This window comes from Callithrix jacchus, chromosome 1, assembly GCF_049354715.1.
Source record: "Callithrix jacchus isolate 240 chromosome 1, calJac240_pri, whole genome shotgun sequence".
Taxonomy (NCBI): Eukaryota; Metazoa; Chordata; class Mammalia; order Primates; family Cebidae; genus Callithrix; species Callithrix jacchus.
The window spans coordinates 199,914,408-199,938,867 of record NC_133502.1 but is presented as its reverse complement, the minus strand read 5'-3'; the positions used below and the strand labels follow the sequence as shown (position 1 = coordinate 199,938,867).

Below are 24,460 nucleotides of genomic sequence, written 5' to 3'. Positions count from 1 at the left end.
AATTCAAACAATTTGAAAACCCACGGCCAGGCGTGGTGGCTCAGGCCTATAATCCCAGCACTTTGGGAGGCCAAGGCGGGTGGATCACGAGGTCAAGAGATCAAGACCATCTTGGTCAAAAAGGTGAAATCCCGTCTCTACTAAAAATCCAAAAATTAGCTGGGCATGGTGGTGCATGCCTGTAATCCCAGCTACACAGGAGGCAGAGGCAGGAGAACTGCCTGAACCCGGAAGGCGGAGGTTGCGGTGAGTCAAGATCGTGCCACTGCACTCCAGTCTGGGTAACAACAGTGAAACTCCATCTCAAAAAAAAAAAAAAGAAAATCCACATCTAATTAAACATGGGTTAAGAAACTTGTAGGCCAGGCACGGTGGTTCATGCTTGTAACCCCATAATCCCAGCGCTTTCGGAGGCCAAGGTGGGAGGATCACATGAGGCCAGGAGTTGGAGACCAGCCTGGCCAACATAGTGAAACCCTGTCTCTACTAGCACTTGTAATCCCAGCTACTCGGGAGGCTGAAGCAGGAGAATCACTTGAACCCGGGAGGCAGCAGTTACAATAAACTGAGATTGTGCCATTTCACTCCAGCCTGGGCAGTAAGAATGAAACTCCGTCTCAAAACAACAAAACCAAACCAAAAATTAGTCAGGCGTGGAGGTATGCGCCTGTAGTCCCAGCTACTCATGAGGCTGAGGCATAAGAATCCCTGGGAGGCAGAGGTTGCAGTGAATGGAGATCATGTTATTGCATTCCATTCTGAGCGACAGAGTGAGACTGTCTCAAAAAGGAAAACTTGCAGCTCTTCCTCTACTTATGGGTGCGGTGGCTCACGAGGTCAGAAGTTCAAGACCAGCCTGGCCAAGAAACCTTGTTGCTACTAAAAAAACACCAAAGTGGGACGGGTGCTCTTGTCTGTAGTACCATCCACTACTTTGGGAGGCTGAAGCAGGTGAACTGCTTGAGCCCAAAAGTTCAAGACCAGCCTGGGCAACAGGGCGAAACCCTATCTCTTAAAACAAAAAACAAAACAAAAACACAAGAATTAGCTGGGAGTGGTGGCATACACCTGTAGGTCCAGCTACTTGGGAGACTGAGGTGAGTGGACTGCTTGAGACTGAGGTTGAGGCTACAGTGAGCTGTCATTGTGAACTGCACTCCAGCCTGGTCAACAGAGAAAGACCTTGTCTAAAAATAAAAATAAATAAAAATAAATAAATAAGCCAGGAACGGTGGCTTCTACCTGTAATCCCAGCACTGTGGGAGGCCAAGGTGGGCAGATCACCTGAGGTCAGGAATCTGAGGCCAGCCTGGCCAACATGGTGAAGCCCATCCCTACTAAAAATACCAAAATTAGCTGAGTGTGATGGTATGTGCCTGTAGTCCCAGCTACTCGGAGGCTGAGGCTTAAATCTGGGAAACGGAGGTTGCTGTGTGCCGAGATCACGCCACGGCACTCCAGCCTGGCGACAGAATGAGACTCCATCTCAAAAAAAAAATAAAATAAATAAAAAGATTTGCTCCAAACATTAAAATGTTAGTGCCTCAACGACCTTTTATGCATTAGGCAAAATACTAAATGATTAAGGTGAATCATAATGCCCTGTACTTATCCTAACTGCATTGGAGAAGTTGGCTCTTACGGTTCTATTTACATGCTTTCTTATACTTCTCCTTCTCATCTGAGTTAACTAAAACAGCAAAAGGAAGAACCTAGAGTAGTAAAAAATGTTTGTCTGTATTTAGAGAGAATAGTTACTAGCTGCCAGGCAACACTGTGGGAACCTATAACTGAGGCTTTAATGTAACTAAGTATGGTCAGACCATTTATCACTGGGACAGAACATACCTTACCTATAAGACGTCAAAGCAAGCTGGTCAACAACCTGAAAGAAACTGTTTTGTTACTTACCACAAAAAGTAGACTGACCTGGTAGGAGGGTAGGATGGAGGTGCGGTAACTGGCTGCATAGGGTAGCTCCCAGGTACCTGGGGATAGCTGTAGTTACTCTGTCCATATCCTAGGCTGGGCTGGTTGTAACCTCCTGTGCTAGATTGAGGTTGACTAGTCTCAGTGGGCTTGTTACCATCCTGCGGTCTAAAAAGAGAAATAAAAAGTAAAATCAAAAAGTGACCTTTTTTTGTGGTCTGCCAACCACAAAACAACTGGGTAAGACTGCTACACATCTATGAGCAATAATCAATGTTACCATTAAGCTTGGAAATAAATACAATCCTAAAATAAACTATCAAACCCAGTGTCAATCCCACTATATTTGTGGAAGACAACGCTAAGGAAGGGGGAGAATCAATTGTATCCACAGAAGAGACATCACAGTAAGAGCTATAAACAGCGTTTCGGTATTGTGTGCTACCAGTTTAGGTGATCTGGGAGAAGTAATCTGTTAGGGAATAAATGCTTTTTCTAAGGGGACTGCTAAAACAAGAAACTAACAATAATTTAAGTTTTAGGTTAGAGTAACATTTACCTAAGTCCATGGCATCACATATTTAGAGAATTTGTGTGTTTATGTTTCTCATTTATTAAAAACAGACCAGGCCAAGCATGGTGGCTTGCACCTGTAATCCCAGCACTTTGGGAGGCAAAGGCAGGAGAATGGCTTGAGCCCAGGAGTTTGAGATTAGCCTGGGCAATACAGGGAGACTCCACCTCTATAGAAACAGAAAAAAATTAGCCAGGTATGGTAATACATGCCTGTGGTCTCGGCTATTTGGGAGGCTGAGATGGTAGGATTGCTGGGGTAAAAGTTGCACAGCCTGGGTGACAGAGAGACACCATCTCAAAAAACGAACTGCCGGGGGCAGTGACTGACACCTGTAATCCTAGCACTTTGGGAGGCCAAGGCAGGTGGATTGCCTGATGTCAGGAATTTGAGACCAGCCTGGTCAACTAAGTGAAACTCCGTCTCTACTAGAAATACAAAAAAATTAGCCGGGTGTGGTGACGGGCACCTGTAATCCCAGCTACTTAGGAGGCTGAGGCAGGAGAATCACTTGAACTCTGGAGGCAGAGGTTGCAGAGAGCCGAGATTGTGCCATTGCACCCCAGCCTGGGCCACAAGAGCAAACTCCATCTCAAAAACAAAACAAAACAAAAAACCAACCAACAAACCAGAAAAAAACATTTCCTAAACTGGGCTGCCATAAGTTAATCCAACTTTGGCTTAAAGTTTCTGTAATGGGAGACACCACCACCGCCTGGAGCCTTGTAGTATCAGCCATGGTCAATCCCACTGTGTTCTTCCACATTGCCATCGACGGCTAGCCCTTGGGCCGCATCTCCTTCGAGCTGTTTGGAGACAAGGTTCCAAAGATGGCAGAAAACTTTTGTGCTCTGAGCACTGGAGAGAAAAAGGATTTGGTTATAAGGGTTTCTGCTTTCACAGAATTATTCCAGGGTTTATGTGTCAGGGTGGTGACTTCACGCGCCATAATGGCACTGGTGGCAAGTCCATCTACGGGGAGAAATTCGATGATGAGAACTTCATCCTAAAGCATGCAGGTCCCGGCATCTTGTCCATGGCAAATGCTGGACCCAACACAAATGGTTCTCAGTTTTTCATCTGCACTGTCAAGACTGAGTGGTTGGATGGCAAGCATGTGGTCTTTGGCAAGGTGAAAGAAGGCATGAATATTGTGGAGGCCATGGAGTGCTTTGGGTCCAGGAATGGCAAGACCAGCAAGAAGATCACCATTACTGACTGTGGACAACTTTAATAAGTTTGACTTGTGTTTTATCTTAACCACCAGACCATTCCTTCTGTAGCTCAGGAGAGCACCCCCCACCCCATTTGCTCGTAGTATCCTAAAATCTGTGCTCTCGCTGCAGTTCCCTTTGGGTTCCATGTTTTCCTTGTTCCCTTCCATGCCTAGCTGGATTGCAGAGTAAGTTTATGACTATGAAATAAAGACTAAATAACAACAACAACAATAAAGTTTCTGTAATGGAAACACCAGAGTAAGGCAAAGAGACCCCTGCCAACACCCTGCTTGGATGAACCTGGAAGTAAATATCCCTGTTAAATGATAAAAATTAATCTCATTTCCAAAGAAAAACTCCAGGAGTTTCTATTGCCTCTTAGCCCTAACAATTTATACCAAGGCTGCAGCACAGTGAGTTAGAGCTATTAATATTTTAAGCAAAGCCCAAAGAATCAACAGGCAGGATGGGCGCAGTGGTTCACACCTGTAATCCCAGCACTTTGGGAGGCCAAGGCAGGTGAATCACTTGAGGTCAAGAGTTCAAGAGCAGCCTGGCCAATGTAGTAAAACCTTGTCTCTACTAAAAATACAAAAATTAGCCGGGGATGGTGGAACATGCCTGTAGTCCCAGCTACTTGGGAGGCTGAGGCAAAAGAATTGCTTGAACCTGGGAGGCGGGCATACTCGCCATTGCACTCCAGCCTGGACAACAGAGCAAGACTCCATCTCAGAAAACAAACAAAAACAAACAAGAAAACCAGGAAGACAAGAGAGAATGTAAAGTACTAACTTCTCCCAAGCTGAAACGGGTCCCATGCCCCTCTTTCCAGTGGGGAAAAGGAAGAGCTGCCAATGATTACAAGATAGACAGCTATTATAAAGGGGTAATGACTGAAAAAACAGGGATGACTTATCAAAACCCAATTCATATATAAAACCCTCCAGATATGGCTTGGATATGCTGTTGCATCTGAGTATCAAATGGGACTTCATATATCTGATAACACTCTGAATGAGGCCCTTCCAGGAATCAGCCTACTGCACTCCAGCCTGGACAACAGAGTATTTTTAGTTAGTTTAACGTAACTACAGCAAAGGCTGCCTACCAAGTGGCTCTGATTACTCACTGAGCATTTTAGAAGTAATTTCATGAATGTCAGAGCTTGTTTCTTCCCTCTAGAGCATATAAGTCTAGGTTAGAAATTGATTTTATCCCCTAAAATGTCTTCTTTCAAACCAGAATTCAATGTACCTTGAAGACTGGGTACAGAAGCCACCTAAGTGATTGTCTAAAGCAAAGAACTAAAATCTGTTGTTAAGTAATAATTAAAACTGTTTACCTGCTAACCAGTCACGGGGTATGAGCTCTGTTAAGCCTATAGCAGGGTACCCAATTAAGAATTTTTATTTGCCTGTAGTATTTAGATTATCAAGCTTCTATATAATGCAATCAACTGCTTAAGCCGAGGTGGTAATGTTTGATTTCTTGGATATGGATATGTCCTTTCCAGACAATCAGGTTATATGACCATTTCTTGACTCACATGATGCTCTCCTTCCCCTCCTGTCCATGTGAACTACCATGTTCTCCCAAAGAGAAAGCAGTTACCCATTTACAGGATCAATGAAACCAAAGATAAAACATCAAAGTACAACTGTATCAGTTTTATGCTATTGTGAAGAAACACACACAGAAGCAAATTAATTTTCTTCTAGGTTTAAAAACAATAGCCTTCTCCTACCCCAAAGGGTCATTCTGAAATCAGACAACTCTTCAGTGCCATTCTTCATTTTGGCCCTGGGATGGCACCATTTCACTCTATTTTTTGAGATGGAGTCTTGCTCTGTTGCCCAGGCTGGAGTACAGTGGCACCATCTTGGCTCACTGAAACCTCCGTCTCCCCGGTTCAAGTGATTCTCCTGCCTCATCCTCCCCAGTAGCTGGGATCATAGGCATGCGCCACCATGTCCAGCTAATTTTTGCATTTTTAGTAGAGACAGGGTTTCATCATGTTGGCCAGGCTGGTTTTGAACTCCTGACCTCAAATCATCCACCTGTCTCAGCCCCAAAGTGCTAGGATTAGAGGCGTGAGCCACTGCACCCATCCAATTTCACAGTTAAATGCAGACTATTCCTGTGATATGTTCTAGCATATCAGTTACTGTATTAACTTTAACGACAGTGAGTATCTGCGAGTATGTGAAAGCTTTTCAACCATTAAGAAGGAACTAAATTACGGATTTTTTGTTGTTGTTGAAGGAGTCTTGCTCTGTCACCCAGACAGAGCGATTTATCAGAACAATTTGTACAGTGGCACGACCTTGGCTCACTGAAACCTCTGCCTCCCAGGTTCAAGCAATTCTCTGCCTCAGCTTCCGGAGTAGTTGGGATTACAGGCACATACCACCACGCCAGGCTAATTTTTGTATTTTTTTAGTAAAGTAGAGATAGGGTTTCACCATCTTGGCCAGGCTTGATCACAGATTCTCTTAACTGAACTTAGTTGCTCTCTTTCCCTCCAATGTGAGACTGACCCATTAGATGGACTGTGGCCTTACCTTGTAGGTGCAGTGGCTGCTGGCTGCTGCCCATAGGCTGGATAAGCAGGCTGAGTGCCATATGCAGACTGAGCTGCGTAGGAGGCCTGGGTGGTGGTGACTGTAGCAGTGGTGGTATCATAAGCACCAGTGCCATACCCCTGGACAGGCTGGCTGTATGCCTGGGGGGCAGTTGGAGTAGTATAACCTAGAACAAAGGAGAGCTGCATCAGATTTCAGGCCCCCCGCAGATAGCTGCCTACTCATTATCAGAACAATTTGTAAACCACTTACTTAAAACCACCGTGATACTGAATCCCTTTAAATACACCCCCTTCAGCAAGAATAGCAACAAACTAGTATTTAAAGCCTAAGTTTTCTGAATGTACCTAGTTTTGGTAAAGCAACTATCTCATTTGCTCTAAACCCACACCTAACAGAAATGACATGACATGCTACAGAAAATGGGGTTCCTTCTGCCTCCTCTTGAATAGAAGACAAGCCTGCTTTTGCCAAGTCTGTACTGATTTCGCTAGTAGGCCTTCTTAATAAGTTTCTAAACAAACTTACATACGCCCAAATACCCTCAGGCAGAAATAAAATTCCCCCCGCCCCAAAAAAGGTAAAAGGGAAATGACACAGCATTTTAAAATAATCCCAGGTACTAGTTCTAGCACTAAAACCTGCAATTTGGGCAGGAATTAATTTAATCACTTTACTTTGGTCCCAAGCACTACATCACTGGAAGCACAAGCTTAAAGAAACTAGAAATTACTTGAACATATGAATAATTAAGATATACTATAAATTATAGTTGCTTAACACAGTTTATCTTAACTTTTTTTGGTGAATTATTTAAGATATACTATAAATTATAGTTGCTTAACACAGTTTATCTTAACTTTTTTTGGTGAATTATTGAAAATTCAACTTCAATACTGCTCCAAACAAATATTTAAAAGCTAATGTTTTCACATTGCAAATGAGATTCCTGCCTGGTTATCAAGTTACTCAGCTCCATTCCTCTCTTACTTACCTACCACAAGCAAAAGGGCCTTTTCCTGCTCAGCAATATTGGAGGTAAACCCTAGAGTCCCTCTTCCCCTTCAGTATTTCACTAACCAGGTGTCAGTAAAGACCTGCTCTCACAGGTATGCTGCAAAGCAAGATGTATTCTCTCCCTAGCTCCTGCCTCTGCCAGATGAGGCAGGACCCATGCCTTTCCCTTGGGACATGGGCATGAAGCATGACCAAAACCCCTAAAGTCTGCAGCTCCTAACTAGAGTCCCTTTCCTTTAAGAGGTGTTACAATCATTCCCTGTGCTGGGCTCTTCTTTCTCATGGTCAATGGGCACAATCAAGCCATGTAATAAAAGCTATGATTTGTACTCTGGGAGGTTAAGGTGGGAGGACTGCTTGAATTCAGGAGTTAAGAGACCATACTGGGCAACACAGACCTCACCTCTACAAAAAATAAACAAAATTAACTGGGTATGGTGGTGTGAGACTTTAGTCCCAGCTACTTGGGAGGCTGAGGTGGGAGGACCGCTTAAGGCTGGGAGGTCAAGGCTGCAGTAAGCCAAGATTCAGCCTACGCAATAGAGACCCTATTAAAAAAAAAAAAGTTTGGTCTAAATGCCAGCATTTATATCCATCACACACAAAAAGTGTAAATCTCACTAAATCTCACAATAAAGTCTTCATATTTAAAATAAATATTGAATCAAGACTGCTCATTTTAGTTAATATTTAGGGCTTTAAAGTGTTCTCACATACTGGCCAAAAACAATTATCAGCTTCTTTTTGTACAACCATCTTTTGTAGCACAGAGTATAACACTCTTCCTTCTCCACCTCAAATACTGAAAGGAAATTCTGAATTTAATTGTACACAGAGACAGTAATTTCCTCAACAAAACTGCTGGGTTAAAATGTACATGAAAGTATACATAGTTTCACAAAACAGGAAGTCCCTAGCAATACAAGTTTTTGAGTTGGCATGTTGTTCATCTGAACTGATAATTTTTTTTTTTTTTTGGCAGAGTCCTAAGGTCAACCACGTAAGACATTCATTTATTTAAATTTAACTAAAATCTCGTACCATCTACCCTACTGTTGGTACACAGATTACTGCCCGCTACAAGCGAATCTGTAAGATTTACGAGGGCAACTAAAAAAACAAAAAACTAGAAGTGATTGGGGCAGGAACTCATGTTATAAAACTATGCAGCAACAGTTAGGGCCTTGTCATGCTAAGGATTATAGCAACAGACACTGGGTTAACAAATAATCTTTTAATTAATCTGTAGTACCCACAAAAGCAGCCAAGCAAAATGAATGAAAACCAACAAAGCAAAATGATTTAATAACCAAAAAAAGACCAATGGCAAAAAAAAGAAGAAAACACACCTGACAACTTGAAGGAAAAAGGTGGTAAGAAACATTATACAGACAAACCAAAATTTTTGTTCAACAGTAAAAACATTTTTAAGAATTCCACTGAACTGATGTTTATATAGCTTTCTTCTAAAGTTTAATTTTTAAAATTCCTAGAAAAGGTTAGGTGCGGTCGCTCATGCCTGTAATCCCAGCACTTTGGGAGGACAAGGCAGATGGATGACTTCAGGTTAGGAGTTCAAGACCAGCCTGGCCAACAGGGTGAAACCCCATCTCTACTAAAATACAAAAATTAGCTGGGCATGGTGGTGAATGCCTGTAATCCCAGCTACTCAGGAGGGTGAGGCAGGAGAATCGCTCAAACCTGGGAGGCGGAGGTTGCAGTGAGCTGAGATTGCACCACTGCACTCCTGCCTGGGCAACAGCAAGACTCTCTCTTTTAAAAAAAAAAAAAAAGGCCGGACATAGTGGCTCACATCTGCAATCCAAGAACTTTGGAGGCCAAGAGGGCGGATCACCTGAGGTCAGAAGTTCAAGACCAGCGTGACCAACATGGTGAAACCCCGTCTTTAAAACAAAATTAAAAAAAGAAAAAAATCCTAGAAGAGAACAGTGTATTTTAATCTATTCCCTCCAATGATTATCCAGTTGATTTTTTTTTTGGAGCTAGTCTCACTCTGTTGCCCAGGCTGGAGTACAGTGGTACAGTCTCGGCTCACTGCAGCCTCTGCCTCCCAGGTTCAAGCAATTCTCCTGCTTCAGCCTCCCGAGTACCTGGGACTACAGGTACGCGCCACCATGTAAAAAATTACCGGCTAATTTTTGTATTGTTAGTAGAGATGGGGTTTCATCATGTTGGCCAAGATGGTCTCCATCTCCTGACCTCATGATCTGCCCACCTCGACCTCCCAAAGTGTTAGGATTACAGGCGTGAGCCACCGCACATGGACCCAATGATTTTTATGTGTAAAGGCAGCCTGATGTAAGGAAAAAAGCAGTATGTGTGCTTGAACCCACTCACTACCTATTAGGCTCCTACTCAGTTTTGTTCACTGCACTCCAGCCTGGGCAACAGAGCAAAACTCTATTATAAAAAAAAAAAAAAATCCTAGAAGAGAACAGTGTATTTTTATCTATACCCTCCAATGATTACCCAGTGGACTTTTTTTTTTTTTTTTTTGAGCTAGAGTCTCGCTCTGTCTTTGCTCATCAGGCTTAATTTTTATTTTTATTTTATTTTATTTTTTTGAGACGGAGTTTCACTCTTGTTACCCAGACTGGAGTGCAATGGCACGATCTTGGCTCATTGCCACCTCCGCCTTCTGGGTTCAGGCAATTCTCCTGCCTCAGCCTCCTGAGTAGCTGAGACTACAGGCGCGTGCCACCATGCTCAGCTAATTTTTGTATTTTTAGTAGAGACAGGGTTTCACCTTGTTGACCAGGTTAGTCTCGATCTCTTGACCTCGTGATCCACTCACCTCGGCCTCCCAAAGTGCTGGGATTATAGGTGTGAGCCACTGCGCCCGGCCAATAATGATTTTTATAACCCAAAAGTTCTTGGGAAGATTAAGGGAGATAAGAAGTCACCCTATAAACTGTGAATTCTATACAAATAGCATTAAGTGCAATCTAGCTCATCAAAGCTACTAGTCTCTGTATTAGGGTGACCTGTACTTTTCAGGCCCAGAGTCATGATGGAACTTTCTCAACCGATGACAATATGATACATGGCTCTAGAGAACCATTACTTTGCCTATAAATCACTCCATCGCATCCCAGTAAAATGATCTAAGGATTCCAAAGGCTAGATCTAAGCCACATGTTCACATCTTACTTGTTTTTAAAAAAGTAATAGCTTTAATGCATGAAGCTTATCTCACTTTTTTTTTGGAGACAGTTTCACTCTTGTTACCCAGGCTGGAGTGCAATGGCACTCACTGCAACCTCCGCCTCCTGGGTTTAGGCAATTCTGCCTCAGCGTCCTGAGTAGCTGGGATTACAGGCACGCGCCACCATGCCCAGCTAATTTTTTGTATTTTTAGTAGAGACGGGGTTTCACCATGTTGACCAGGATGGTCTCGATCTCTTGACCTCGTGATCCACCCACCTCGGCCTCCCAAAATGCTGGGATTACAGGCGTGAGCTACCGTGCCCGACTATCTCACAATTTCAAAATTCTACACTAAAAAATCCAAACTGTGTAATTTTAGTTCCAGCTCTTCCCACAGCTGCAATTACTACCACCAGCAAGTTTATATAAACATTTCCCATCCTATTCGAGAAACACCCTAGATGGGTTACAAAGTACCTCACATCAAAATCAGGACACTGGTACTCAATGAGATAAATTACAGATAGGGTTTTCCCCTTAACTAGACTATACATAATTTGGAGAACTAAAGATAGTTTGAAAATAAGAGCTCTGACACCTTTAGGACTTTATTAAACCGTCTTTTACAATAGCAATAGTAAAAGGGGAGGCAGAGAGCCTGAAACATTTCACAGCACTAAACACAAAAAAATTATCATAGATTTTTTCATGTATCCCACCCAACCTCAGTATCAGAATACAATTTCTTCTAATTCTTGGAATGGTTTATTTTTTAGTTTCTTGGAATGCTGTTATATATATTCAAGACATACCATGGACTAAAATAATTCATAACACTTAAAACAGAAAATAAAATGTGTCTGGACTAGAAACCAACCAAGAGACAAACATGATACATGCAGGGTGGCAGTCTGCTCCTCTAAATAAATCTGATCATGCAATCTATCCTTCAGGGAACAGGGGAAAATCAGCTGGGGAGAAATCCTCTGAAATACCCTTGGGAAGGTAAATAACTATTATTAAGGCTTGAAAAAAAAATATTAAGAAAACCTTTCCCAAAATCATATAAAGAAGAGGACATGGATCTGCAAATGGCACCTGAAGCAGTTTTTCATTAGCACCTTGCTGTGTGTGATGTTAGAAAATTCGGGGGTGGGGGGGGCGGGGTGTTAAACAAATGAAAACACCTAAAGGGTTAACATTACAGGGTTAGACAAGATGGAAAGCATTTCCCATGCAAGAATGAGCAGGATAGTCAAACCTGTACTGGTCCCTTCTACTGTGGAAAGCACAAAACAAAAAGTAGAGGGTACACTATCAGATGAAGCAAACATGTGAAAACCAGTTTGATTTTTAAGCAGCTCAATTTAAGAAGGCTCATTCTTACTCAGTATTTAGCATTAGCACAATCTTTTACATAGTCTCCTTTTTGTTGTGAGATTATTTATACAAGGTATCAAACGAAAAGTTCTTTTCTCTCTTAGAATTTATCCCACCCGCATTGTATCAGAGATCTCTCAAGACTAGAAGGGAAGGTAAAAAAAAAAAAAAAAATCCCTCTTCCTAAGAATAAAGGATTCCCCAGATGCCAAGGTATGGACCAGAATATACATTTGAAAGCATGACTACCAAGCTTCTTAGCCAATGCCCTAGCCAATACGACCCAAAGATCTCTCCAAGGCAGGCCTTACCAGTGGGAGGCTGTCCATAAGAAGTTGCATAGGCGGTCTGCCCATAAGTTGCAGTGGTCTGAGCCTGGGTATAGCTAACATCAGTGGGCTGTCCATAGGTTCCATAGCTTTGTTGCCCATATGCCTGCTTCAAAAATAAAAAAAAAAAATGAACACAAGAACTTCATACATGAACTTTTGTATTTTAGCAATCAAATGAACTCATGTCTAAGTTCCTAAATTGTCAGCAGTAAAATGGACTGATGTCTAAGTTTCTAAACTGGAGAACCAAAATCAAAATTATTGCTTTCTAGAAGATTAAAAAAAAAAAAAAAAAAAACCAGACAATCACAGTATCATGAATGTTTGTTATCCCTTACCTAATTCACTCATATTATGGAAAAGTTAGCTACAAAAAAGTTCATTAGATAAATAGGCAACGTCATTCACAGCTTCTCAAAGGGGGGAAAAAAGACAATCAGGCAAAAACTCAGTTAACCATACATGAGATTAACAAGACACTCAAGGGAAGAGCAATAAGGGCACAGGTGTATTAACTGCCAGCACTTGGCATAGCACAATTGTAGTGACTGAAAACAAATGGTAAGAAGACAAAATGAACAAAGAGAAAGCAATGAAGAGGACTAAAATCTGTCAGAAGAAATTTAAAACCAGATTTTCAGCCTGACACAAAGGCTTTAAAACTATTACGCCACTTCAAAATAAAGTGAACCACAAGTACTGTCTTTTGAACGTAGACAACAATAACACTTAAAATCAGGCAAGAAATGAGCTATTCTTGCAGATATTAGCATGATCATTCTCTAGGTTTGTTTAAATGATCAGTTATGTAGGATCTGCCAGACATCACACTCTGCCTGTCCTAGAATGTTTCCATGGCAGTTATTAGTATCCCTTGTATGGCATAGATCATTTCAGAATTCAACATGATCTTGAGAACACTAGAAGGCTTATTTCTAGAATCTGTTGGCCTAGGCTTGTTAACAGACTCTTTACTGGAAAGAGCTTAGAGCTCTTTGGCTAGGTAACCAGTTTTTAGAGGTAACCCACCACTTACTGTGCAACCACTGGCAAGTTACTTAATATCTACACACTGCAATGGCCATAGCATCATCTTCCTTTGCAGAATTGCTATGATGAATAAATTCACTAAATTTAAACACAATGCAGAAGGACCAAGCATGGAACAAGGCACCTAACTTGTGAAATCATACTACAAAGTCATAGAGAGCCAATTAGCAGCTTTTGAATGGTTTCATTTATGATGGCAGAATGGGGTACTTCGTACTCTCACTGTGGAAGTTTAAAATGGCTGGGTTTTTTACTATTACAAACACATTACTCATTTGTTTTACTGGATGACTGAGAGCAGCATTTTACTTGGAGGTGCAGCTACACATAATTATCTTAAAGATTACCTGGGTGGTCTGTGCATATCCTTGAGTGGGCTGGGCGGTGTAAGCACTGTAGCTGCAAAAGAATTAAATACAATACTTGAATAGAGAACATTCAAATATCACCATATCTTCTACAATTATAGAAGGCTCTACACTCTAATCACAAAAAAAATTAATCACAGACAAAATATGGTTATAAAAGACTGACTTACCCCTGCTGTGCTGCAGCCTGGCTATAGGTACTGTAATCTAGAGGAAAATGAGGAGAAAAAATAGTGGAAAATTAGCACAAACAAGGGAAAGAGAAAAAAGGAGGAAGGATTTCATGTGGCAGGAGGAAATCTTTAAACTGTAGAGGGGACCTGCCAACACAGGTCCAAATGAATACCCCTTCTCTCTCAAGACCTAACAGAAAAAAAATTCTAAGCCAGTTAAACTCAGAACATTTTACTACGGGATGAGCTAATGAGGTCAAGATCAGCTGATTTGTCAGTGATACTTTGCATGTTCCCATGACCACAACCCCAATCCCCCCAACAATCTCCGTTGTCATTTGAAATACAGGATGATCATCATCTCAGACTGACAACAAGATCTACTAACAGGATCAGAAGTTCTTACCCTCATATAAAAAGGAGGCATGCAACAATAATACAAAGTTAACACTAGACTGGTTTCGTTAGAAGCTACCTCTCCTAAAAAATTAGTTTTCATTCCCGGCACTTTAGCAAGTTGGACGATCATTCCCTAGCTCAACGATAGTGAAATGGAATGGCAGACAAAAAAGATAGTCACCACAGTCCAGTGTTTTAAAGGGTTTGCTATGTCAGAACTACATTTGTGCAGAAACTCAAAAGCTAGACACATTATAAATCCTGGTGAAGCACAGTTAAGGCAGAATCCTGAACACTGGCAAAGAAGAGAACCATCTTTCATACAACTCAAAATGATTTCAACTTAAAAAATGACATGTATTTTCATTCCTTATTTAAGTAAACCTCCCTGTAATTTTGCTTTTCCTATGAAATTTACAACATGCATCCAAAAGGACTAAAAACTCTGGTCCACTGAGGTGTCTACAACTAGTAAAAACAAACAGAAAATAGTTATGCATTCAGAGCACTACTGAATTAAAGTTAGATAAGTTTAGTGTTTTTTTTTTAAAGGCAGTTAAATTGTTTTTGAAAATTCTGCCCAATTCTTCCCTTTTCCATAGGAATACATATCTTGTTGTGTCTGAAGACAGTACCGCCATTAGGATGGAAAAAAGGGGTCCTTTATTTTCCAATCAGAAAGTAGTCCCTCATCCAAAACCAACAATTGCATCCACTTCATGCAATCCAAAGCCAGCCTCACAATACCTTGGCCTGGCCTGAGACAACTTTGCTGAATCTATCTCTCTACTTTCTTTCCTTTGTACACATTCTTAACTCAAAACCCTGAATCACCAAGAGGATCCCATTAACTGCCCAAAGGCTACCTATAATGAAAAAACAAATGTGTTCACAACAATCTTAAAGGCATTTTCAATAGCAATACAATAGCACTACCCTCTGTAACATTAAAACTAAATGCAAATCATTTCTTCCATGTGGCATCTACAGAATAAACATAGCAATGAAACAGCAACGAAACATTTAACATCACAGCAATGAAGCATTTAACATCAAATATTTTAACCCAGGTTTTGTTGAGGTCTTTGCTTGAGAAATAATTCTGAATCATTGGCATGCAAGTTCATCGTTTGCAAGATGACTTCTGCACAAGAGCAGTTATGTAAAGCATAAAACTGGCAAAGCTGATATGGAACTAATGATCTCGTGTGAGAAACCAGAGGATTCAGCCCTATACTAACTGGTGGGCTCTAGGAGGTAGCAAATTTGTTTCAAGAACTTGTATTTATCTCCCCAGACCACACAAACATCACAGGATCTCAAACAAGCGATTGAGTTGGTGCAAAAGTAATTGTGGTTTTGCCATTTTAATGACAAAAACCACAATTACTTTTGCACCAATCTAATACAATTACGCACTGGTCAGATTATTCAGCAACCGTGTTTTTAATCCCGAAAAGTGAGCCACAGACTTTATTAAAAATCACTTCACTGTGATGGGGGATGGGGGTTCTAGACTGCTGGGAGTTTGCACTGTAATTCTTTGTTGCACTGGATATATGTTTCATACACTTTTCTACAAGATACACACCAGGACAGAAAACCTCTAATTAACCCAAGGCAACGGTTTAACACTTTAATAGCAGTCACTATGGAAGCTGCAGATTTAAAGTTTCACATTACCTGAGTTGAAGTCAGCATGGGACAGATTTATGGAATGCTTATGATGGAAGGTCAGAAGAGCTCAATGCTTAGGTCTAGTCTAACTTCTGTATTTTACAGGAAAGGAAACTGAGGCCCAGATTACTTATGTGACTCTCTGAAGGCCCCTCCAGCCAAGCCTAAGGTGTTTACCTCACAGCAACCACAATTCTAATTCTAATAGAGTACAGCATATGGTAGTTACCAGGGACAAAGCTTGAACAAAGTTGACTGAAAAAAGACATGTCCAGCCATGCAAAAACGTCAACGCACACGTTTTGCCTTTTCAGGTTTTTGCAGAGGAGAAAAGGGTGGAAAGGGCACCTAGGCCACCACTTCCCACCATGAGGTTAGACTGTGGTATTGCAGAGTCCTCTCTTCTACAGGCACTCCTTGGTACCCTGGCAAGAACCGCCAACACTTACCTGTTAACTGACCACACAGATGGGGAGAATTCTTAAACTGTCCTTAAGTTGCTAAATTCTGGACTCTTAAAACTCTGGGGGGGTCCAGAGCTTTTCTTTCCCATCTTCTCTCTCACCGTCTCTAAAACCTGGAGCCAGGTGGCCTGATAATTCCCCCAGAGGCAAATATGCTCTACCCAGCCAATTTCCGCGGGTTAGTGTACCCAGAAGTTGTGAATTGCAGGTGATGGCTAGGCGACACTCCTTTAAGGACCTCTCTACTCCTATTTTGAAGTTCCCACCCGGGGCTTGCTTTCAAGTCCTCTACGGCCTCTTTTCCCTCTCCTCTATCGACCAACGAAATCAACAGGCCTCCCGGCCTAACGCAGGCGAATAAACGTGCGAGACCACAGCTGAAGCGTAATTCAAATGCAGGCTTGGCCTTTTGTTCCTCCTAGGTCAGAGAGGCCAGAAATTCCTTTCTGGTAACATTTCTCATCTCTCGATCCAGGTTGGCCTCAGAACAACAGATATATCCCTCGGCGTCTGCAGAAAAAGGGCCCTGGGAAGTTACTTAATTGGTTTTGGGGGAAGGGAAGACGTGGATTAATAAATAACGATAAAAATGGAGAAGCCTAAGAAAGCCGCAAACTGGAGGCCCTGCAAGAGAGAAGCACATTCTGTGTAAAGCCCAGGCGAGCAGAAGTTCGGCTTGAGACTGGAAGCCACCGAAGGAGCATCTCGGCAGCGCCAGACGCCCCAACCGACCAGGCCTTAAGAATGACGAGGCTCCCGCTCATAGGCCGGCACCCCTCGGCCCACAAATCCAAGAAATCTTCTCTGTTTATTTGCTTTATTCCCTGGTTTCTCAGGAAACCCTGAAAACTGGGGAGAGCGGCCTTACAGGAACAGCGGCCTGCGGCGCCCCCGGCGGTTTCACATTGACCGGCTCGAGGCCTGGTCAAATCCCCCTCTTCACGCAGGGCCTCGAAGGCCGCAGGCCCCGCCCACGTGGCGGGAGGCCCGGAGCGTAGGGCACGAGGACCGCCACACAATGGAGGCCAAGGCGGGCCCCGCGCGCCCCCGCCGCCGCGAGCCCCCCGCGCGCCGCGGACGGCGGAAGGTTCCAGAACCGGCCCGCCCGGTGGGGGGAGGGGAAAGAAACGCCGGTCCCCTGAGCTCTTCGGGCCGCAGCGGGTACCTCAAACCCCTCTCGGCAACCCCACTCAGTCTTCCCAGCCAAGCCTACAGACAAACGGCCCCCTGTTTGGGCGTTCCCGCTACCGCTGGCGCGACCGCAGTTACACCACACTCACCCGTGGACGCCATTTTCTCTCCTTCCTCCTCGTTCTCTCAACGTCCGTCTCCCTCTCGCTTTCCCTCTAGGCGCCGCACTGCGCAGGCGCAAATCCCGCAACCTCGGGCGCGACCATCGGGCCAGGCCATGGGGGTGGGGTCAGGAGGGATGAACCACCGCTGTCTCGTTCTTCGCGTACGCAACCCTTGTCCCAATCCTCTCTAAAGAGCGCCGGACGTGATGCTCGGGCCAAAATAGTACCTAAGGGGCCAGAGAGCCCTTGAGCGGGTCTCAATGTGAAACCGGAGAGGCTCTCCGCACGAGGCCAGGTTGTTAGGAATGGTTCCGTCCTCTGGCTCTAGGGACCGTCGCTGAAGAGTCTGCCTTGCAGGGAGACGGAGATCGGCGGGAGGGCTGGGGGAAGGGACCCGGGCGAGAACAACTGCTGACTAATCCGCGGGCCTCGGGGAATTGGGTGGCGCGCCAGCCACTCGGCCGGGGTCACGCGGCCGGATGTGCACGGAATGGGTTCAGGGTTCCCGGGTCTTACCTGGGAGCTACAGTCCCTACTCCCAGCCGGGGTCTCCGACCGGCCTTTCGGGGTTGCGGGGCGCGCTCCGCAGTGAGTACCCGGAACGCGTGGCCCTGGCCAGCGGGGAAGGGGCCCGAGGCCGGTCGCCTGGGTGGGAGGCCTCGAACGCCGTTCCTGGCCCCAAGATCCCATCCCCTGTAGCAGTCGAGGTGGAGCAGGCCCTTTAATCATTCCTTATCCAATACCCCTGTTTTTACAGAAGGGGAAACTGAGGCCCAAGGATATTGAGTATCTTTGCAAATTCCCCAGCTGGGTTCGAACCAGGCAGGCCGTAGGACCCCTACTCCATCCGCCACCCGGAAGAATCTCCGTCCTTGTTTTCCATTCTGCCCTCCTGGCTTCCCAGTAAGGTAGGCAGGGCCTGGTGGTGCACCACTCCGTTTCGTAGATTGAAGAAAGTGAGGTCTAAGGGGCTCAAGTCCCAGTTCCGAGTTTCCGCGAGCAAGCCCTTCACCCCTGCTAAGGTGCCCAGAGCGGGGGGAATGGTTGTGAGGATGCAGGAGGAGGTTTATGGTGGGTGCCTTGGGCCCAAACCCTGCTTCCAGGCAAGGCTGGCCCCTACACACCTTCCTGGACCTCAAGCCTAGCCCCCTAGGTGGATGCCAAGGCCCGTGATGCCCTCAAATCCTTCAACAGGACCAGGAGCCAAGCTAGTGTCCTTTTTTTCTGTGAACACATATAAAGCACTGGCTGTGTGCTGTAAATACCTTGGGGAATTTGGGGATGGATCAGAGGAGCCATGAGCTCAGACCACCTGCCTAGGGAGACAGACTGGCCAAGCCGTGCTCATAAGGATAAGATCCATGATGTTGGGGGGCCAGAGGAGGGGAAGGCATATTTGAGCTGGGCTTCAAAGGGTGAAATAGGAGTTTGCCTGCTGGCGAAGTGGAGGAAAGGACAATGCAGGCAGAGGAGCTTTCCACATTTTTCCTGCAGGAAACTGGTAGATGTGGAGAATGCCCTTGGCAGGGGAGCAGATTAGGCAGCCTTCTTGTTTCTCTGGGATCCTGCTTCCTGCCCTGAATCAGCTCAGTGGGAGTCCTGGGTTGAAGAGGCCTGACCAGGGATGAAGACCTACAGGCCCTGGAGGACAGGCTGGATGCAAGAGGAAAGCAGAGAGGAAAAGGCCTTGCTTTGGTGGGCAGGGAAAGGCCATGTTTGAGGGCCAAAGCTGGGACCAGTGAGGCTGGAGCAGCCACCTCCAAAACTGAGGCCATCTCGATGGGCCCGTTGATGGCAACAGACGCCTGCCATGATTAGTAGGGAATTGCTGTGTTTTACCGAGCAAGAGTTGTGGGCCAGGGCTTGCCTTAGCCTATTCCTTTTTATTTCATCATCCTCTGAGGAAAGGAATTTCTGAAGTCCCATTTTACAGATGAGGAAGGAGAGGCTCATCTGTAAAAAGATGAGGCTGGGAAACTTGCTTAGGGACACAGAGCAGAAAGAGGTGGAGCGCATACTGGGCCCTTCCTGTGGAAAGGGGAGCTAGAGCCAGAGGGTCTGTGCCAGTGAGGATGCAGGAGGAGGCTTACCATGGATGAGCTCGCCCTCAAAGGGGATGTCTCAGTCCCAGCTCTCCTAGTAGGGCTCAAAATGTGGGACTCCTGCCCTTCTGCCCCACCCCTTCCCCAGTCTGCTTGCCCATTGGCTGGTCCCACCCCGGGGTCAAGGGCAACTGAAACCATCTGGAGCCTTAAGGCTGGGCACAGGGGAGGGTGGAAACGGGGTGAGGTAGTAGCCTGAGGTGAAGGGAGAGAACAGGAGAGGGTTAGAGTTGGCCTCGAATTCGCCCTGGGGGAGGGGGCTGTACACTTCTTTTTGGGAGTTTAGGGCCCATCAGGACTCGAGTCTCTATGCCTGTCCCCTGCCAGTCTTTAAATGTAGGTGAGTGGAATGGCAAGTTGGCTCATGAGCAAATGGTTTAAGGTCTGAGCTCCACTATGGCCAAGCTGCTGGGCCTGCCTCTCCAGCCTGTTTGCACCTCTGTAAAATAGGGCTGTTGATAAGGTACTTGAGAGGGTATTGGTGAGATAACAGCTGCAATAATAACTGTTGTTATTGTTTTCCTTTACCCCCCAGCACACAGCCCCAGGACCGCCCCTGACCACCCTCAACCAAGCTATGCATGCCAGGGGCCCCCACAGCCCGCTGTTCCTGTCGCTGCCTCTTGCCTCCTCAGTCCTGATGCTGCTGATGAGCAGTCTTTGGCTGTTGGGAGCCGGCCCCAGCCTCGTCCTGGCCCCGGAGCTGTTGCTGGACCCCTGGCAGGGTGAGGGCCAGCCACATGGACCTTGGAAAGCAGGAGACTTGGTGTAGGGCCTGGGCCCAGTTGGCAGGAGCAGCATGAGCCCTGCAGAGGTTAAGCAGGAATGGGACCCAGTGTCCTGGGGAAGCTTGGCCTTAGACAGGAGCATGCCCAGCACATCCACAGCCAAGAAGGGAGGGCAGATAACTCGGCAGGGTGGGCTGGAACCTGTGGGTAGGAGTGCTTTTCTGATTCCCTTTCTGGCCTCTTTTTCTTGAAATAAGAACTAAGGCTGGGCCCAGTGGCTCATGCCTGTAATCCGGCACTTTGGGAAGTCAAGGAGGGTGGATCAGTTGAGGTCAGGAGTTTGAGACCAGCCTGGCCAAGATAGTGAAACCCTGTCTCTACTAAAAATACAAAAATTAGCCAGGCAGGAGAATCACTTGAACCCAGGAGGTGGAGGGTGTAGTGAGCCAAGATCGTGCCACTGCACTTCGACCTGAGTGACAGAGTAAGACTTTGTCTCAAAAAAAAAAAAAAAAAAGAAAAGAAAAGAACTAAGAATTTCAGCCAAGCATGAGGATGGGAAGGAGGAGATGCTGGGGGCTTGAGGAGCGACCTCAACGGAGCACTTGTTTCTCAGTAATAACAACTCTTCCAGTTTATATTTGAGGACCCTCATTTGACCAGGCTCACACAGCTTGAGGGAATGGGGTAGCTCCAGGATTGAAGCAAGCAGTCTCATGCTCTCAGCCAGGTATGATTCAGTAAATGTGGAAGCCGAGTACCTTCATGGTGTCTGGGACATAGTGAGTGCTCAGTAGCGGGTTGTTAGTGAGAAGACTGAGTGGCAGGTCGGCGTGTTCAGTTTCATGCCACAGAGGCATAGCCGCAGTGTTTGGAAGTCCTTGGTCCCCCTCCACCAATGATTAAGTGGGTAGACTGGCTCCTGGGGAGGGGAGGTGGGCTCAGCGGGTGGCCCTGGTGTAGGGTAACCTTCAACCTGGCACACCTGGGACAGCCTTGGATGTTGGAGCCATTAACCTGGCACATAAGCCCCTTCTCTCTCCCAGTGCACCGGCTGCTGACCCATGCCCTGGGCCACACGGCCCTGCCAGGCCTGCTCCTGAGCCTGCTGCTGCTACCCACTCTGGGCTGGCAGCAGGAGTGCCACCTGGGCACGCTGAGGTTCCTGCATGCCTCGGCCCTGCTCGCCCTGGCTTCCGGGCTGCTAGCAGTGCTGCTGGCAGGCCTGGGGGTGTCTGGTGCAGCCGGCGGCTGTGGATACATGCCTGTCCACCTGGGCATGCTGGCTGGGGAGGGACACCGCCCTAGACGGCCCCGTGGGGCACTGCCACCGTGGCTGCCGCCGTGGCTGCTGCTTGCCCTGACCCCACTGCTCAGCTCTGAGCCACCCTTCCTGCAGCTCCTTTGTGGCCTCCTTGCCGGCCTGGCCTGTATCCTTTGCCTAAGCCCAGGGCCCGTGGGGACGTACAGGTTCTGTGCATGCCTGGGAAGGAAGTGGCCAAAGGGGTTAAGGCCCAAGCAATACCAGGAAGCTGTGCACACACATTCTAGGAGCTTCTCTGAGTCCTTCTCTGGGCCATGCTCTGAGTCAATGGCCTCGGGGGTCATTGACTGGTAGAGGTGCCAATTACAATGTAAAGGGCTCTGTGGGGTCCCTGTAATACCAAGGCCATTCTTCACAGAAATAGAAAAGATAATCCTAAACTTTATAAATGGAACCACAAAAGACCCAGAATAGCCAAACCACCTTGAGCAATAAAAACAAAAGTTAAAAGCCTGGCTGGGCGCAGTGGCTGTCGCCTATAACCCCAGCATTTTGGGAGGCCAGGCAGGTGGATCACTTTAGGTCAGGAGTTCGACACCAGCCTGGTCAATATGGTGAAGCCCTATCTCTACTAAAAATATAAAACTTAGCTGGGTATGGTGTACACACCTGTAATCCCAGCTAATCAGGGGACTGAAGCAGAAGAGTTGCTTGAACCTGGGTGGCAGAGGCTGCAATGAACCAAGACCAGGCCAGTGCACTCCAGCCTGGACAACAGAGTGAGACTGTCTCAAAAAAAAAAACCAAAAAGGAAGAAATAAAACAGTGCTAGAGCACTATTTATTGGTGTTCTGCTCGTAAGATACTTTCAATTTTTAGAGACAGAGTTGTTCTGCCACCCAAGCTGGAGTGTGGTGGTACCATCATAGCTCACTACGGCCTCAAACTCCTGGGCTCGAGCGGTTTTCTCACCTTATCCTCCTGAGTAGTTGAGACTAAAGGTGTGCACTGCCATGTCCAGCTAATTTAAAAAATGTGTTGTAGAGATGGGTCTGTTCCCCAGGCTAGTCTTGAACTCCTGGCCTCAAGTGATCATCCCGTCTCAGCCTCCCAAAGTGCTGGGATTATACAGGTGTGAACCACTGCATCTAGCCCTAAGGTGCTTCATACTTGTGGGGGGAAAAGTGCCTCTGGCCCCTGCTCTCTGGCTTTTGGGGGAGGAGCCTGTTTGGACTGGGGACATGAACTATCCAGGCCTGTCTAAAGGCAAGAGCAGGTGTGTCAATGGGACCTTCTTCCAGGAAGGGTGGGCCTGAAATGGTGCACAGGGTTCTGGGAACAGAGTGGGTCAGGGGTGAGCCCAGGCTTTGGGCTGAGGCATACCTGGCTCTGTTTGGCTGAGTAGCTTCAGGCAGATCCCTTTTCCTTTCTGAGCCTCGCTGCTGACGAGGTGATGCTATTCCATGCTGGGCCACAGTGAGGATATGGGAGGGAATGGCCAGCACACTTTGCATGGGGCCTAGCATGTGGTGTGGGCCCACCCCTGGCTGCTTTTGGTTTTCCTTGACCAGCCGCCCTGCCCCGGGCAGACAGACGCAGCTGGGGCCTTCCGGTGGCTGGAGCCCTCGGAGCGGCAGCTGCAGTCACTGCAAGAGGGCATCTTGTGCAGGACCCTGGCAGGGTGCTGGCCCCTGAGGCTCCTTCCCATCCCGAGCAGCCTGGCTGAGCTGCCTGTCACCCATCCTGCCGGAGTGAGGTGAGGGTGATGCAGGGGACACCAATCTGGGTGGCGGGCGATGTGGCAGGGCTGGCAGTCAGGCTCTCTTCTGTTCCCACTCCTCCAGGCCTCCCATTCCTGGACCACTTTATGTGGCCTCCTCTGACCTCTGGTCCCACTGTGAAGGCTCGGCCCTGCCCCCACCAGGTCTGAGGCCTGTGCAACCCACCTGGGAGGGCTCCTCAGAGGTGGGCCTGGACTGGGCCGGGGCCAGCTTCTCCCCAGGGACTCCGATGTGGGAGGTCTTGGATGAGCAGATGCTGCAGGAGGGGATCCAGGCCTCACTTCTTGACAGGCCATCCCAGGGGCCCCAGAGCCCACCATGGCTATCCAAGTCCTCTGTCTCCTCTCTGCGGTAAGGTGGGCTGGGCAGAGGTGGGGTCCCCTGGTGTTGGGGCCACAGGTGGCCCTGACACTTCCAACTTGTCTCCCCACTCCCCACAGGCTGCAGCAGCTGGAGCACATGGGCTTCCCCACGGAGCAGGCGGTGGTGGCGCTGGCAGCCACAGGCCGAGTGGAGGGTGCTGTGTCACTGCTGGTCGGAGGACAAGTGGGCACTGAGGCCCTGGTGACCCAGGGGAAGGGTGGGCCTGCCTACTCTGAGGGTCCTGGGCCTCCCTAGCTCAGGCAGAGAGTGGGGGTACAGGCAGGCCCTTGGATGCCAAGGGGCTGGGCTGCATGTGGGTAGCCTGAGCCCCTGCTCTGTCTGCTGAGGGCCACAGTGGGGTACAGAGGCACCTCTGGAGGCAGGAGAGGCCCCCAGCATGCTGCCCTAGTACACATTGAGAATAAAAACCAGTTTGCTTTTCAACCTGGACCTCCTTGGTGGCAGCAGTTGTGTTTGACTCTTCTGTGTTGGCATCAGGGGAATGAAGGGATGAATGAATGAATGAATGAGCACCAAATGAATGACCAGTTGTGGGAGAACTGTTCCCCTGATGTCTAGAGACACAGGCTTCCTGCC

At 46.7% G+C, this 24,460-nt stretch overlaps 2 protein-coding genes and 1 pseudogene across 25 annotated transcripts in view; 2 read left to right on the top strand and 1 right to left on the bottom strand.

Annotated features, from left to right (window-relative positions):
• Positions 1 to 17,678, bottom strand: part of EWSR1 (EWS RNA binding protein 1) — a 32,022-nt gene extending 14,344 nt beyond the window's left edge. For 7 of the 21 annotated variants that reach the window (XM_035268519.3, XM_078337440.1, XM_035268521.3 and 4 more), the window contains exons 1-6: positions 17,611 to 17,678; positions 13,788 to 13,824; positions 13,597 to 13,648; positions 12,179 to 12,302; positions 6,282 to 6,468; positions 1,930 to 2,097 (exon numbers count right to left, since the gene is read on the bottom strand). In XM_035268519.3, the coding sequence (XP_035124410.1) occupies positions 1,930 to 2,097; positions 6,282 to 6,468; positions 12,179 to 12,302; positions 13,597 to 13,648; positions 13,788 to 13,824; positions 17,611 to 17,623 (581 nt within the window). In that variant the 5' untranslated portion in view covers positions 17,624 to 17,678. Of the gene's footprint in view, positions 1 to 1,929; positions 2,098 to 6,281; positions 6,469 to 11,748; positions 11,767 to 12,178; positions 12,306 to 13,596; positions 13,649 to 13,787; positions 13,825 to 17,610 lie in introns of all 21 variants that reach the window. The other 14 variants (XM_035268470.3, XM_078337426.1, XM_035268474.3 and 11 more) reach the window with 5 other exon arrangements.
• Positions 3,226 to 3,867, top strand: LOC108594076 (peptidyl-prolyl cis-trans isomerase A pseudogene; annotated as a pseudogene).
• A 300-nt stretch (positions 17,679 to 17,978) lies between the features above and the next one.
• RHBDD3 (rhomboid domain containing 3) lies at positions 17,979 to 24,313 on the top strand. 4 transcript variants are annotated; one of them, XM_009008776.5, is made up of 7 exons: positions 17,979 to 18,213; positions 18,383 to 18,533; positions 20,263 to 20,452; positions 21,502 to 21,885; positions 23,313 to 23,475; positions 23,564 to 23,851; positions 23,941 to 24,313. In XM_009008776.5, the coding sequence occupies exons 3-7, from the start codon at positions 20,305 to 20,307 to the stop codon at positions 24,116 to 24,118; spliced, it is 1,161 nt and encodes a 386-aa protein (XP_009007024.1). In that variant the 5' UTR covers positions 17,979 to 18,213; positions 18,383 to 18,533; positions 20,263 to 20,304; the 3' UTR covers positions 24,119 to 24,313. The 4 variants fall into 4 exon arrangements, with proteins under 4 accessions (XP_009007024.1, XP_078193765.1, XP_002743690.1 ...); XM_078337639.1 differs by having other exon boundaries at positions 21,090 to 21,885; XM_002743644.6 differs by lacking the exon at positions 18,383 to 18,533.
• The last annotated feature ends 147 nt before the right edge of the window (positions 24,314 to 24,460 follow it).